The sequence below is a fragment of the Rattus rattus genome, chromosome 5 (assembly GCF_011064425.1).
Source record: "Rattus rattus isolate New Zealand chromosome 5, Rrattus_CSIRO_v1, whole genome shotgun sequence".
NCBI classification, from domain to species: Eukaryota; Metazoa; Chordata; class Mammalia; order Rodentia; family Muridae; genus Rattus; species Rattus rattus.
Window position 1 is genome coordinate 99,567,550 of NC_046158.1, and position 13,921 is coordinate 99,581,470.

The following is a 13,921-nucleotide window of genomic DNA, read 5'->3' on the forward strand; positions in this document are numbered from 1 at the left end:
CACACTGCGGGCCCGAGCAGGCCTAGGGGGTTGGGACCTCGGCAGCAGGTCTGCCTGGGCCAGACGCGCGAGCGCAGGCAGCGGCTGCAGATTGCGGGCTCTCCCATCTCGGTTCTCCGGTCCCGGCCCTCCGATTGCCCCCGCCGCATCCCGCCGCCATGCGCTTCAGCTGCCTTGCGCTGCTTCCGGGCGTGGCGTTGCTGCTCGCCTCGGCCCTCCTCGCCTCCGCCTCAGACGTGTTGGAACTGACGGACGAAAACTTCGAGAGTCGCGTCTCCGACACGGGCTCAGCTGGGCTCATGCTAGTCGAGTTCTTCGCCCCATGGTGAGGCCACTTTGTGGGGTCATGGCCCGGAGGACCGGCTGGGCGCGGGAGCGGTTGGGCCTACGCAGCGCGGGCGCCCTCCACTATCTAACAGGCCTGGCTGCCGCTGCCTCCTCGCCAGTCGGTGGGGAACCCGGAGGCGCTCCGCTGGGGGTGGGGTGGGGTGGGGACAAGGGCAGATCCGGAAAGCAAAAAGCCTAAACTCCAGGGCAGGGCCACGTCCTTACCTCCGCGTTCTTGCTGCACTTCCTATGTGGAGGGCTTTCCCATCCCCTCCCCCTCCAGTCTATCTTTCAGTATCTACGTGAGTCAGTGTAAACGTCCCCTGGTCTGCAGACCAGGCAGGCATCCCAAAGCATAGGAAGGAGGCAGAGGTCCTTAAGTGTAGAGGTTCTGGGTCTCAAGCTATTTTTTTTTTCTTTTTGTCTCCACCCCAGAGCCATTGGTTTCTAACCAAGGTCACTCAGTGGCTGCAGAAAGATCTTAAGTGCTTTCTTGAGACAGGCCATTATTTATAAATGGTCCACGACTTACACTATTTTACATTAAGCTGCAGAGGCCTCTTATAAGGGTAAACGAACAAGAATTATTTCACTAGGACCTATCGTAATTGTCAGCTTTAGATAATTCTAGAAAATGGTAATATTCTCAATAAGAAAGTAACCTCTGTTGGGCTGCTTAACCTAAGAAAAGCACAAGTTCTTTAAAGTAGGTGTGACCCCCAGATAAAAACTTGCTTGGGAAGGGAGAGCAAATAGGATTTCTAGTTTTATCACTTAGAGTAGTGGATTGGGTAATTTATAAATTATTACCAGGACATATACTTTAGTAGATGTCTATTTTTTCCCCCTGCTGGCACAATAACCCTTAATTCAAAACTGTTCAAAAGTACCAGTAAGACGGTATGTAATGGCTACACTGTAACTTATCTTTGCTTCTGACCCAGTGGGGTCATTACATCCCAAGCTTATCTGACTAGATGGTCACACTCAAAAGCGCAGACTGCCTAAAGAGGCAGGAAACAAATTGTGTTTCAGTTTGGGATATTTTATGTTTAGGCATTTCTGTGGTTGACAGTCACATTTACACACTATAGATAACATATGTCTCTAGAATTCGTGTTTTTTCTTAGAATTTATCACAGTTCTATAATCATGCTGTTAATTGAGGGGTGGTCACTCGTGTCCAGCTTCTTTGTCTAAAGGAGGTCTCACAATGGAAGAATTAGAGTTTTTAGTCAGGTCTTTGGGATAGGGCTCAGTTCTTGCCCAGTGTGTCCAATCCCCATTACTGGAAAAAAACTGTATACACACACACACGGGAGTTCTTAAGGAACAAGTGTGGATAGTCTAGGCTGACCTCAAACTCAGGATCTTCTTGCTCTGGCTCCTTTTCTTCTCTTTTGAGATAGGGTCTCCTATTGCCTGTCGAGCTAGCCTTCAGTTCACAGTCCTTTTGCCTCTATTCTGAATGCCACAAGGCACCTGACTTCAGACTTGTCTACTAAAAATTGTACCTGCTGGGGCTGGGGATTTAGCTCAGTGGTAGAGCGCTTACCTTGGAAGCGCAAGGCCCTGGGTTCAGTCCCCAGCTCCAAAAAAAAAAAAGAACCAAAAAAATTGTACCTGCTTTTCCTTAAGACTACATATCCCATCGTACATTGTGTGATCAAGAGTTGGGTGGATTTCTGCTGTGGTGTCTGCTTTTAGTTGGCTGAGAAGATAAAATCTTTATTTCTACATACTCATCTATTTTAAAAGTTGTGGGGTTTTTTTTTGTTTTGTTTTGTTTTGTTTTTGTTAGTTTGCTTGTTTTTCTGAGACAAAGTCTTAAGTAGCTCAGGCTGGACTTGAATTCCTCACACTTGAGTCTCTGCCTCCCAAATGCTGAGCTTATAGGCCACCACACCAAACTCTGGACATTTATTTATTTATTTATTTATTTATTTATTTATTTATTTATTACTCTTTTCTCTTGCATATAACAACGGTACCATCCCCTGTTAGCAACAGCAAATGAAAAATTTTGAGATAGGGTCTCACTGTATAGCTCAGGCTGACCTGGACCTGATCCCCTTCCTCTGAGTCCTGAGGCTAAAGGTGTGTACCACCACATCAATCGGGAAATCTAATTAGCAGTTAAATAAGTGTTTTAAGTGGTAGGGGTCAAAATGGAGTCTGGAACTGCAGTTCAGTGAGATAAAGTGCTTGGATACCTCAAGCAAAGCTCTAGGTTCCATCTTTTTTAGGTCTACCCCTTTAATTTTGTAAGTGAAAGTGAAAGATTTCTTTGCCAGCCACTGTTAGCATGAGGTTTCACTTTATTTAAAACAAGATTTTTGGGGGGAGGATGGGAAGGGGAACACCCATAAAGAAGGGGAGAGGGAGGGATTAGGGGGATGTTTGCCCGGAAACCGGGAAAGGGAATAACACTCGAAATGTAAATAAGAAATACTCAAGTTAATTAAAAACAAAAACAAAAAACCCAAGATTTTATATCCTGGAGGCTGGCCATGAGCTGTCCTCCTGGTTTCACGCCTAAATACTTGGATTACAGGTGTGAGTTACATTGTAACTCACCTGTGTATTTGTAGGGATATGACTATCCGAATTTCTCTGTAAGAAATAGCAGTATTTAAATGTTTTAAGTCTTAAACATCTACTTGTGTTGTAGATTTTTATGGTAGTCTTTGAACATTTCCCCTCTAGTACTAAGGGTCAAATGTATGACTTTAACTTGTGCTTGGCTCTGAGTACTATGCTACTCTCTACAACAGTAGCAATAAATACTATTTGTTATGCAGTGTTCATAAGGCTAGTAATTCTTGCTTTTCCGGGGTTTTAGAATTACAGCTAGGTGACAATTACTGCCCAGGATTTACCTTGGATACTGGAGATTGAAACTCTGGTCATTAGTTTCTGCAGTACAGGCACTTTACCCAGAGTGCTATGCCCCCAGCCTCTAAAATTAAATGTTTAATGCTAATTTTTCTTTAATTTTTTTCTGTTTTGAGACAGGGTTTCACTATGGAGCTCTGGCTATGCTGGAACTCACTATGTAGACGAGGCAGGTATTAAGTTCGTAGTGATTCATCTGCTTCTGCCTCCTCAGTGCTGGGATTAAAGGTGTTCTCCATCATATGTAGTCTAGTGTTTGCTGTTGGTTGGTTTTATTCTAATCTTCTTTATATCTTTTTTTTTTTTTTTCTTTTTTCTGGAGCTGGGGACCGAACCCAGGGCCTTGCACTTGCTAGGCAAGCGCTCTACCACTGAGCTAAATCCCCAACCCCATCTTCTTTATATCTTAACTTGGATCTCCTTTCTTTTTCCTCTCTTCTTTTTTTTTTTTTTTTTTTTTTTTTTTTTTTTTTCGAGCTGGGGACCAACCCAGGGCCTTTGCGCCATAGGCAAGCGCCTACCACTGAGCTAAATTCCCAACCCCTGTTCCCTCTCTTCAACATTTGAGATTTCATTACAACTTTGTCCTTTCCTGAACAATTAACTCATTAATCCTTCTCCAAACTGGGATTCCTACAGGGAAAGAACTGTCAGCATGTTGGAGTTATTCGCTAAGTACCATCTCGGAGAGTTGATACTTCAGTTGTTTCTTCCCAGATTCATTTTATCTTAGTCACTTTTCTATTGCTGTGACAAAGCATGACCAAGGCAGTTTGTTAAAGAATTTATTCAAGGTTTACAGTTTCAGAGGCTTGAAAGCCATGACCATCATGGCGGGGAGCAGTACTTGAGGTCTCTGTTCCCAGTTGAACAACAACCTTGAAGCAGAGAAAGCTAAATGGAAATGATGTGAGTTTTTCAGACTTCAAGTCTGAACAGTCTTCCCCCACAAGTGACATACCTCCCAACTCTTTCCAAAGGTTTTGCCAAAGCAAAGAGGACCAATCGTTCAACTATGAATCTATGGGGGCCTTGATGTGTGTGAATGGAGGATATCAGGTGCCTTGGAACTGGGATTGTGAGCTACCATGTAGGTGCCAGAAACAAAATTCAGGTCCTCTGCTATAATAGCAAGTGCTCTTAACTGTGAAACCATCTCTCCAACTCTCTGTCTCTTGAAAAAAAAAATCTTAGCATTGTGGGGTCAAGGACAGATTAATAGTGTTTGTTTTCTCCTTCCACCTTTACATGGATTCTGGGACTCTTCAGTTGTCAGGCAAGTGTAGCAGGTTACTAGGTGCTGTCACCTGCTGGCTTATATCATTGTCACTGCACTGCTCCCATCCCGGTGCTGGAAACTGAGCCCCTGGCCTTCTCCACTTTAAGGAAACATTCTGCAGCTGAGCTACATCTCCATCTTGAATTCATTCTCTTCTCCCATCCCTCCCTCTCCCTCTCCGTTGTCCCTCCTGTCCCCCAGGTAAAGGAGCCTAGTTTGGCCTTGAACTTAAGAAACTGTCTCAAAATGGGCTGGTGAGATGCCTGGTATTATAGTATGTGCCTTTGTGCCAGGCTTCTTGGGGATTTTCATCATCAGCCGTATATAATTTACTGTAATGCTCTTTTTTTTTTTTCTTTTTGGAGACTAGATCTCACTGTGTATACCTGCCATCACACCTAGTCTTCTCTGACTATATGTGTATTTATAAATTTGTCAATTTTTTTCTCTTATTTTTCAGGAGAGGGTGGGGAAAAGATGTTAACTTTTGCTTTAATTTGACAGTTACTACAATAGAAAATCAACAGCAAGAGGCAGGCTTGGTATTATATGCTCTTAGCCCCGTTTTTCAGAAGCTGAGGAAGAAAGATTATAAGTTTGAAACTGCCTGGGCTACATTAAAAAGATCCTGCTCTGGGCTGGAGAGACGGCTCAGCAGTTTAGAGCACTGACTGCTCTTCCAGAGGTCCTGAGTTCAAATCCTAGCAACCACATGGTGACTCACAACCATCTGTGATGAGATCTGATGCCCTCTTCTGGTGTGTCTGAAGACAGCTACAGTGTACTTATTTATAATACATAAATAAATCTTTAAAAAGATCCCGCCCCAAGAAAAGATGAAATGAAATCTCTCCTCTTTTGCTGCTAAAGCGTTATCTGATAAATGAATCAAGATGACTGTTGCCTCTCTGGTTCCTTTCCTGTGCTGTGTATTGCTAACTGTAGTCATAATACATGCTTCTTGCTTTCATGATTGTCTGGAAACAGACTTATATGTTAGCTCTGCTATTCACCTTACTTGAATATACTAACTACTCTTTCCTCTCTGAAGCTTTACTTAAAGACCCAAACCTAGATAATATAGCCTTAAAAAAGATGTATTCTTTTTAAACCCTAGGAAACTGGGTTTAAAACACTTCAGAAGGAGAGGCAGAAAGATTGCTGTAAGTTCTAGGATAGCCAGGGCTATCTAGTAAGAATATGTCTTGCGAGAAAGTGAGCTGAGCACCAGGACTCCGCATCAAGTGCCTTTTCTTTCTTCTTTGGGTGTAAGTCTGAGCCTAAGGAGCTGGAGGGCTACGTGGAATGAAGTGCAGCAGGTGTTGATTTAGTAGATGGCTAAGCCGAAGGGGTGTCATGGCCTGCTGACGCCATGCTGGGCTGTATAGTTTCAAGATAGCCTGGAGCTACAGAGTGGACCCTGTGTTTTTTTGTTGTTTTTTGTTTGTTTTGTTTTTAAGGAAAACAAAAAAAAAATCTTACCTAAGTTTAAAACGTGGTAGAATAGAAAGCCCAGTTTTACAGTTAGATGGTTCACTTCACCATGAGAACTGATCAAAACATAAGCTGCTGGTATACTTTTCCCAGAAGGCTACCAGAAACACCTGGTCTTCTATCCAGAAAGTTCTAACAGTCCCACGGGTGTACTTTCCATGCATTTGGTTGTATGACATGTTCTTGTCAGTATACAGCTAGCACCAGCTGTACATTATTTCTTCAAAGGCCCAATGGGTTGCAGAGGGATCACTTTGAGAAGGTTGGTAAGTTCTGTTTTCCCTAGGCAGTGAAAATAGAAAACAGAAGGAAAAAGGCCAGGCGAACTGGTGCATGTCTGCAATTCCTAAAATTTGGGAGATGGTGGCGAGTCAGAGATGTTTAAGGATGATGTTTGGCTACAAAGTATTGTGCCTCTGAAAAGTAGTCTAGAAAAGGGATTTTAAGAGACTGTCTCAAAAACAGGCTGGTGAGATGGCTCAGTGATAATGAATGCTACTTTTGCAAGAGGACCCAAATCCCATTCTCAGCATCTGTATCTGGTGCTTCACAATTGCTTGCAACTCTAGTTCCAAAGGAGTTACACAAAAAATTTTAAAAATGAAAAACCAAAAAACCTAAAACTTTAGAAATGTATGTTCTCTAGGGTTTATAGGACACCTGTTGAGAAATTGTCAAAGTTTAAATGAAGAACCAAATAGTAGAAAAGAAACAGAATCCCAGGGTATGCTGATTACAGTGTGTCTGTGTGTCAATGTGTCAGTCAGTGTCAAGAGGACAGCCCTCCAGAGCCGATTTTCTCTTTGCATCATACTGGAAGCAGTCTCTGGCTTAGTGGCAAGTACATTTACTTACCAAGCCATCTTGCACACACACATTTATTAAAAATATAAAAGTACCATGCCAAGTATGGTTGCTCAAGCCACCCTGAACTATACAGGCCAGCTGCAGTCACATAATTAGATCCTGACTTAGAAGGGAACAAAGTATAAAAGGATCAAATGATTGCCACCAAATTCAAGATGGGGGAGTACATAGGCAGGAAAGGGATACAGGAAGGTTTCAGCTGCACTGACTTTTGAGATGAGTTTTCTATGTAGCCCTGGCTGTCCTGGAACTCACTCAGTAGAGCAGGCTGCCTGGCCTTGAACACAGAGATATGCCTCCTCCTGAGTGCTGGGAATAAATAAAAGCATGCACTGCCACCACCCAGCTAACATCATATCTTTTTCTTAATGAGATATAAAGTAATGGTTCTTCATGTTATCAGTGGTATTTTAGATGTATTAAAAATATGGTTTTATGGGGTTGGGAATTTAGCTCAGTGGTAGAGCTCTTGCCTAGCAAGCTCAAGGCCCTGGGTTCCGTCCTCAGCTGGGGGGGGAGTGGGAGGAAGACATGCAACTTTTTGGGCTGGAGAGGTGGTTCAGCGGTTAAGAGCACTGACTGCTCTTCCAGAGGTCGTGAGTTCAATTCCCAGCAACCACATGGTGGCTCACAACCATCTGTAATGAGACCTGATGCCCTCTTCTGGTGTGTCTGCAGACAGCGACAGTGTATTCATATAAATAATAAATAAATAAATCTTAAAAAGAAAAAAGAAAAGGACAACCAAGGCTCTCTTTTAAAAAAAAATATGGTTTTTATATTTTTAATGTATTTATTCTTTTCTCTTTTTTTTTCAGAGCTGGGGACTGAACCCAGGGCCTTGCGCTTGCCTAGCTCTACCACTGAGCTAAATCCCCAACCCTTTATTCTTTTCTCATACAGTACATCCCAATCACCACCTCCCTACCCTCTAGTCCTTTCAGTTATCCCACCACCTGCCTCCCGTCTCCCTTGGATCCACTGTTCCTCCATTTCTTTTCAGAAGTGTGGGCCTTCAGAGATATTAACCTAACGTGGCATAACAAGATGCAGTAAGACCAGGCACAAGCCCATATCACGGATGTTGTTTCTCCCCATGCTCTCCCTCTCATTCCTCACCTGATTTCCTCCTGTTCTCATGCCCTCCTGCCCCAGTACACCTACAAAATCTATTCTATTTCCTCTTCTCAGGGAAATCCATGTGGTCCTTCCTAGAGCCCTTCTTGTTACTTAGCCTCTCACAGTCTGTGAATTGTAGTTTTAGTTTGATTGACTTTACTTAACAGCTAATACAATACCACTTATTGAATACATATCATGTGTGTCTTTCTGGGTCTGGATTGCCTCGCACAGGAACAGCTGAAAATACTCTGTTGTGTAAACCACATTTGCCTTTTTCCTTTTCTTTTCTTTTCTTTTTTTTTTTTTTCCGGAGCCAGGGCCTTGCGCTTGCTAGGCAAGTGCTCTACCACTGAGCTAAATCCCCAACCCCCACATTCGCCTTTTTTTAAAAAAGTTTTTATTGCATCTTTTTCCCTTTTTAAATGTGTGTACCACAGTGCATAGGTGAAGATCAGAGGACCCTTTTCAGGAATCAGTCTTCTGCCAGATCCCAGAGATGGGCTTAGGTCATCAGAAAGTACCTTTAACTGCTGGTCAGCTCAGTGGTTCCATGAATATGTTTGATAAAATATGTTAATAAAATACAGAGTTCAATTATTTTGATATTATAATTGCCATGTGTGTGCACACCCTCTTTTTTTTTTTTTTTTTTTTCTTTTAAATATCCCAGTGCAGGCAGATCTTTGAGCCCAAGACCAACCCAGTCTTCATAGAGAGTTCTAGGTCAGTCAGGACTACACAGAGAAACCCTATCTTGGGGGGGAAAAACCCGAAAAGGGAAAGAAGCATTGAGTTGTTTCCTTTGGTTCCATAGATGCAAATCTATGAGAAGGATTATATTGTAGACTAAACAGAATGGGTGCTACTCAAAGGGATGCCCTAAAAATGTCACTGTGGCAAAACTGGAAAGGTATAGAGTGTCACAAGCTGTCTGTAGCCAAGCATGCTGTTGGCATTGTTGTAGAGAAGCAAGTTAAGAGCAGGTCTTGTGATGAGAATTAATGTGTGCATCGAGCATATTAAGCACTCTCAATTTAAAGCTGATGACTGACAGGAGCCAAAGAGAAGGACACTGTGGTGCTCCTGCATGCAGCACCAGCCGCTCCACTTAGAGATCACACTGTGAGAACAAGGGGGAGGAGCCTGAGGGGCTGGAGTCTATTCCCTATGCATTAATTCATGGGTCGATGTTCAAAAAGAGATAACAAATCTTGACCTTAATAACAATAATGGCGAGGTGGTGGTGCACACCTTTAATCTCAGCACTTGGGAGGCAGAGGCAGTGGATCTCTTAAGTCTGAGGACAGCCAGGGCTACAGAATAAAACTCTGTCTTGAAAAACAAAACAAACATTACACAAATATCAGAGGTCTCAGGTATAAATTTGGTAGTAGAATAATTGATACAGCATCCCTACAGTCAGTGCAAGAGAGGTGGAAAAAAGGACAGCCTGGACTAGGTAACAAAACCCTGTCTTCAAAAAAAAGGTAGTATGGTAGTATGATATGAGATTCAAAACACCAGTAAGTTTGTGTTAAACTAAGAATCTGGCTTTTATTTATGTTTTTTAAAATAGGTGCGGACATTGCAAGAGGCTTGCCCCTGAGTATGAAGCTGCAGCAACCAGATTAAAAGGAATAGTCCCATTAGCAAAGGTGAGCGTCAGTGTGTTCGCTAGAAAGGAATATGGAATGTATTTTATTACATGTATATATGGGTGGGTGTGCATGGACCCATGTGAGTCCTTGGGCTTGACAGCAAACCCCTTCACATGCTTAGCCATCTCACTGGCCCAAGTACTTTAATAGTATATAAAAACCAGTGCGGGGGTATAGGGGTGCTTGAGAGATTGTTCAGTGGTTAAAGCACTTGTCTGCTCTTACAGAGAGAGGACTTGAGTTCTTTCCCAGTACTCACTTAGTGTCTCAAAACCATTCTTAAATCCAGTTCCAGGGGATCTGATGCCCTCTTCTGACCTCTGCAGGCACTGCATGCACCTGGTACATATACATGCAGACAAAGCATTTATACACAAAATAAAACATCATCATCATCATCATCATAATAATAATAATAGAACATGGTGAATATGAACCAAGAAGCAAACAAAGACAATAAAGGGATAGCTTTAAGGATGAGAAGGAAAACAGTTACTGAATTCTGTAATCTACCCTGATAATGGTCAGTGATAAGATTTGGGAATAAAGAGGCGGGGTATTAACTGAATGGTTAATTGTAAGACTGGTATTGTTTTCATAGTGTTTTAAGAGCCAGCTGTGGTGGTGACCCATGATGTTAGATTTGAAGTTCAAGACCAGCCTGAAGCCTGAGCTGACTGAGACCTTGTCTCACAAAGAAACAGGCAGAGAAAACAGTTAATAAATTTTGCCATCCTGTAGCATTCTGAAGTAATAAGCCCATAGCTGTTATAGTTTAAAGATCATATCTCTGCTAACTTCAGATAGTTTGTATCTTAGAAGTTTTTAAAATTACATTTAATCCTAATGTAGTTAAGCAACTTGCCATAGCAAAAAAGTCATGTTGTAATTTTCATTCTGTGACTGTGGGCATGAAAATAGCCTAAAGCTATTCAAGGATGTACATTAATTTTCTGAACTTCATTCTACCCACCTTAGACCATAAGGACCAAACCTCAGAATCTTATAAGGTTAATGTATTTCCTGTGGTTTTAAACCAATTGTTAGATTTTATGTAAGAAGTATTGATGCATTTACCAATAAACTAACTATTTGCAAAATCAAATTCTATTCTATCCCAGGTAAAGCACATACCTTCAGTAATGAAGCCAGTGTAGAGCAGTGGGTTTGATGTGCACCATGAAGGGGAGGCATTATTGAAATAATGTAAATAAATACTAGTTTTAAAATTTTATATAAAGCCAAGGAATGTAAATCTAAAATCTAAAACAGTTGTGATCTAGTTAGATAGCACCCACCTTTAAGGTCTCAATGACCTGTGGTACATATGCCAAGAAATACTGATCCTCTGTGGGGATATCCAGTCTTAAAAATTAGGACTATTAGAAGATCTTGCAGCAGGTACTTAGATAAGAAAATAACTCTTAGGGTTGGGGATTTAACTCAGTGGTAGAGCGCTTGCCTAGGAAGCGCAAGGCCCTGGGTTTGGTCCCCAGCTCCGAAAAAAAGAACCAAAAAAAAAAAAAAAAGAAAATAACTCTTACTCTAATCTTTAGGTGGACTGCACTGCCAACACAAACACCTGTAATAAGTATGGCGTCAGCGGCTACCCAACTCTTAAAATATTTAGAGATGGTGAAGAAGCGGGTGCTTATGATGGGCCTAGGACTGCCGGTAAGGACCTGGGTTACATCCGATCCAGGCTGGGTTTTGAGACGGTCTCATTATGGAGCTCATTGTGTAGACCAGGATGACCTGAAATTTGCAGAGATCAGCTTGCCTCTGCCTCCCAGGTGCTAAGATTACAGTGGGGTATACACAGTTAGGCTTAAATTTCAAATCCTCCTGCCTCCACTTTACAGGTCAGGGCATTGTAGGCATGTGCCACCATACCTGCTTTGGATTTCATTCTAGAAATTGAAATAACATTTTATTTTGTTAAGATTTCATTGTGTTCCAATGTGGACATCCCGGGAGGTCACTTTCCCCGGGCTCTGTCCTAGTGGCGTATGGGAGCATAGGGTACTGCCCGATGATGTACAGTCCCTTTCCACAATGTTGGAGATGAAGCTGGGCTTCGAGTCTGCGCCTGCATATTCCTACGACCTCTCAGAGTCCTGTGGACAATGACTGAGGAGACAAACCATGCAGGAAACAAAAAAAAAAAAGATTTTATTGTGTAACTCAAACTAGCCTAGAATTAGATGTGCTAATTTTCTTTTCTAATGATTTGTATGGTATGAAGGATTATGAGAGTGGGGTAGGGAGACTTCAAGTGTGGGCTTAAGCTAGCCCTGAATAAATGTTTCATTCTTAGTAGTAGGAGAAAAATTGTTCTATACAGCATACTTAAAATCATTAAAATTCCTCGTTTTAGAGGTCAACTTGTTAGGTAACAGAAAGCTTCTTTTGTCTAAATGACTTGTTAATGAAGTAATATAGAAAGCTCAACCAAGCATATTTTCATTTGGTAATCGTTACCAATTTTATCTACTCTATGTCAGATAATCTAGATAGTAGGTGTTGGTGTTCATAAACACAGCACTGGTCCTGCTTTTCTGGTGTTTGTTGTCTAACTGATAAAAGGAGGGAGACAATTATTACACATAGGATACATGCATCTTAGGAAAGCAGCTTAACAGGTGTAAATTACTCTACTTTTTGACTATGGATTTACTTCTAAAAATGTTACCCTGAAGATATATTGTACAAATTTACCTGCCAGGGTTGGGGATTTAGCTCAGTGATAGAGCGCTTGCCTAGCAAGCGCAAGGCCCTGGGTTCGGTCTCCAGCTCCGAAAAAAAGAAAAGGAAAAAAAAATTTACCTGCAAACAATCTTTTGAAAAGCAGGAGACTAGAAATAAATGTCTTTGTCAGTTGTCATGTGTTAAATAAATCACTGTATGTAAATCCAAAAAGCACTCTGTAGCTGTAATAAATGATTAAAAGGCTGTCGGGGTAGCTCGGTGGGTAAAGGCAGGTCCTACTGCTAAACATCCCCAGAATCTACTTAGAAGGAGGAAAAAACTAAGTTCTGCTTGTTACCCTCGAACTTCCACACAAGTGCTGTCATACCTCAAACACAGTAAAGTTTCCTTTTTAAATGCTGGGGTGGGAGTGGGAGAGTAGAGGTAGCACAGCGCATTATTTGGGATATGAATTACTTCTGTGCATTATATATTCTATGTTAATATATACCATGTTAAGTAACCACAACCACGTGAGTTGGGCATAGTAGTGTATCCTTGTAACGCTGGCACTTGGAAAGCTTAGGGGAGGAGGCAGAAGTCAGAGCAAGCCTCTGCTACACAACCTAGGCTAAGAGGCCTGTCTAAAAGAAAGGAGCCAAGTGTGGCTTGTGGGAGGCAGAAACAGGTAGGTGGCTGTGGGTTTAGGATACCACCACCCTGTGGAAGGAAGGAAGAAAGAGGTTTGTTTGAGGTATATAGTGCTATTGTTAAGATAAAAGAATGTGATTGTGTGGGGTTGGGGATTTGGCTCAGTGGTAGAGCGCTTGCCTGGGAAGCGCAAGGCCCTGGGTTCGGTCCCCAGCTCCAAAAAAAAAAGAAAAAGGAAAAAAAAAAAAAAGAATGTGATTGTGTGTGTGTGCACACGTGTGTCTATTTTAGAAGGATATAGCAATTACTGCTTAGCCTTTTTTTGGCTAAAATAAAGTAGAATAATACACAAACTGAAGCTGAACTTTCATGTATAGGAAAGAAATTGGATAGTTTAGAGACAGGAATTGAAAAAACACTTAATTGAAAACGTATGTTGTTGTACCTTTTGAACTTTTAATTATTCCAGTCCTCAAAAAACTGTATGTGTTAATGTGACTTTTATCTTCTAAGATGGAATTGTCAGCCACTTGAAGAAACAAGCAGGACCAGCTTCAGTTCCTCTCAGGACTGAGGAAGAATTTAAGAAGTTCATTAGTGATAAAGATGCCTCGGTGGTGGGTAAGTAGCAGAATTGATTGGACTCTTTGGGAAACCACAAAGTTGAAGCAGCTTAGGCAAACTTGAAAACAGTCAAATGACAACTGACGGACTGAAACAACATGCGGTAGCAGGAAGAGAGAATGGTATCTTGTGTGGGTTTATATTCTTAGAGATGTAGGGTTTAAATTCAGTTAAAAGACCAGAATAGGGGTTGGGGATTTAGCTCAGTGGTAGAGCGCTTGCCTAGCAAGCGCAAGGCCCTGGGTTCAGTCCCTGGCTCCAAAAAAAAAAAAAAAAAACAGAATAGAAGTGTTGCCTACCCCCAACCCCGTCTCAC

The 13,921-nt window shown here is 41.9% G+C and overlaps 1 protein-coding gene and 1 non-coding gene across 2 annotated transcripts in view; both read left to right on the plus strand.

Annotated features, from left to right (window-relative positions):
- Pdia3 (protein disulfide isomerase family A member 3) overlaps window positions 1–13,921 on the plus strand; it is a 24,750-nt gene continuing 10,829 nt past the window's right edge. Inside the window, exons 1-4 of the mRNA XM_032904061.1 lie at window positions 1–325; window positions 9,561–9,639; window positions 11,199–11,316; window positions 13,495–13,602. Coding sequence (XP_032759952.1) covers window positions 159–325; window positions 9,561–9,639; window positions 11,199–11,316; window positions 13,495–13,602 — 472 coding nt within the window. The 5' untranslated portion in view covers window positions 1–158. The remainder of the gene's footprint in view (window positions 326–9,560; window positions 9,640–11,198; window positions 11,317–13,494; window positions 13,603–13,921) is intronic.
- Window positions 11,599–11,802, plus strand: LOC116902505. Its single transcript, XR_004388115.1, has one exon. It is a non-coding gene; the product is annotated as a small nucleolar RNA SNORA73 family (small nucleolar RNA).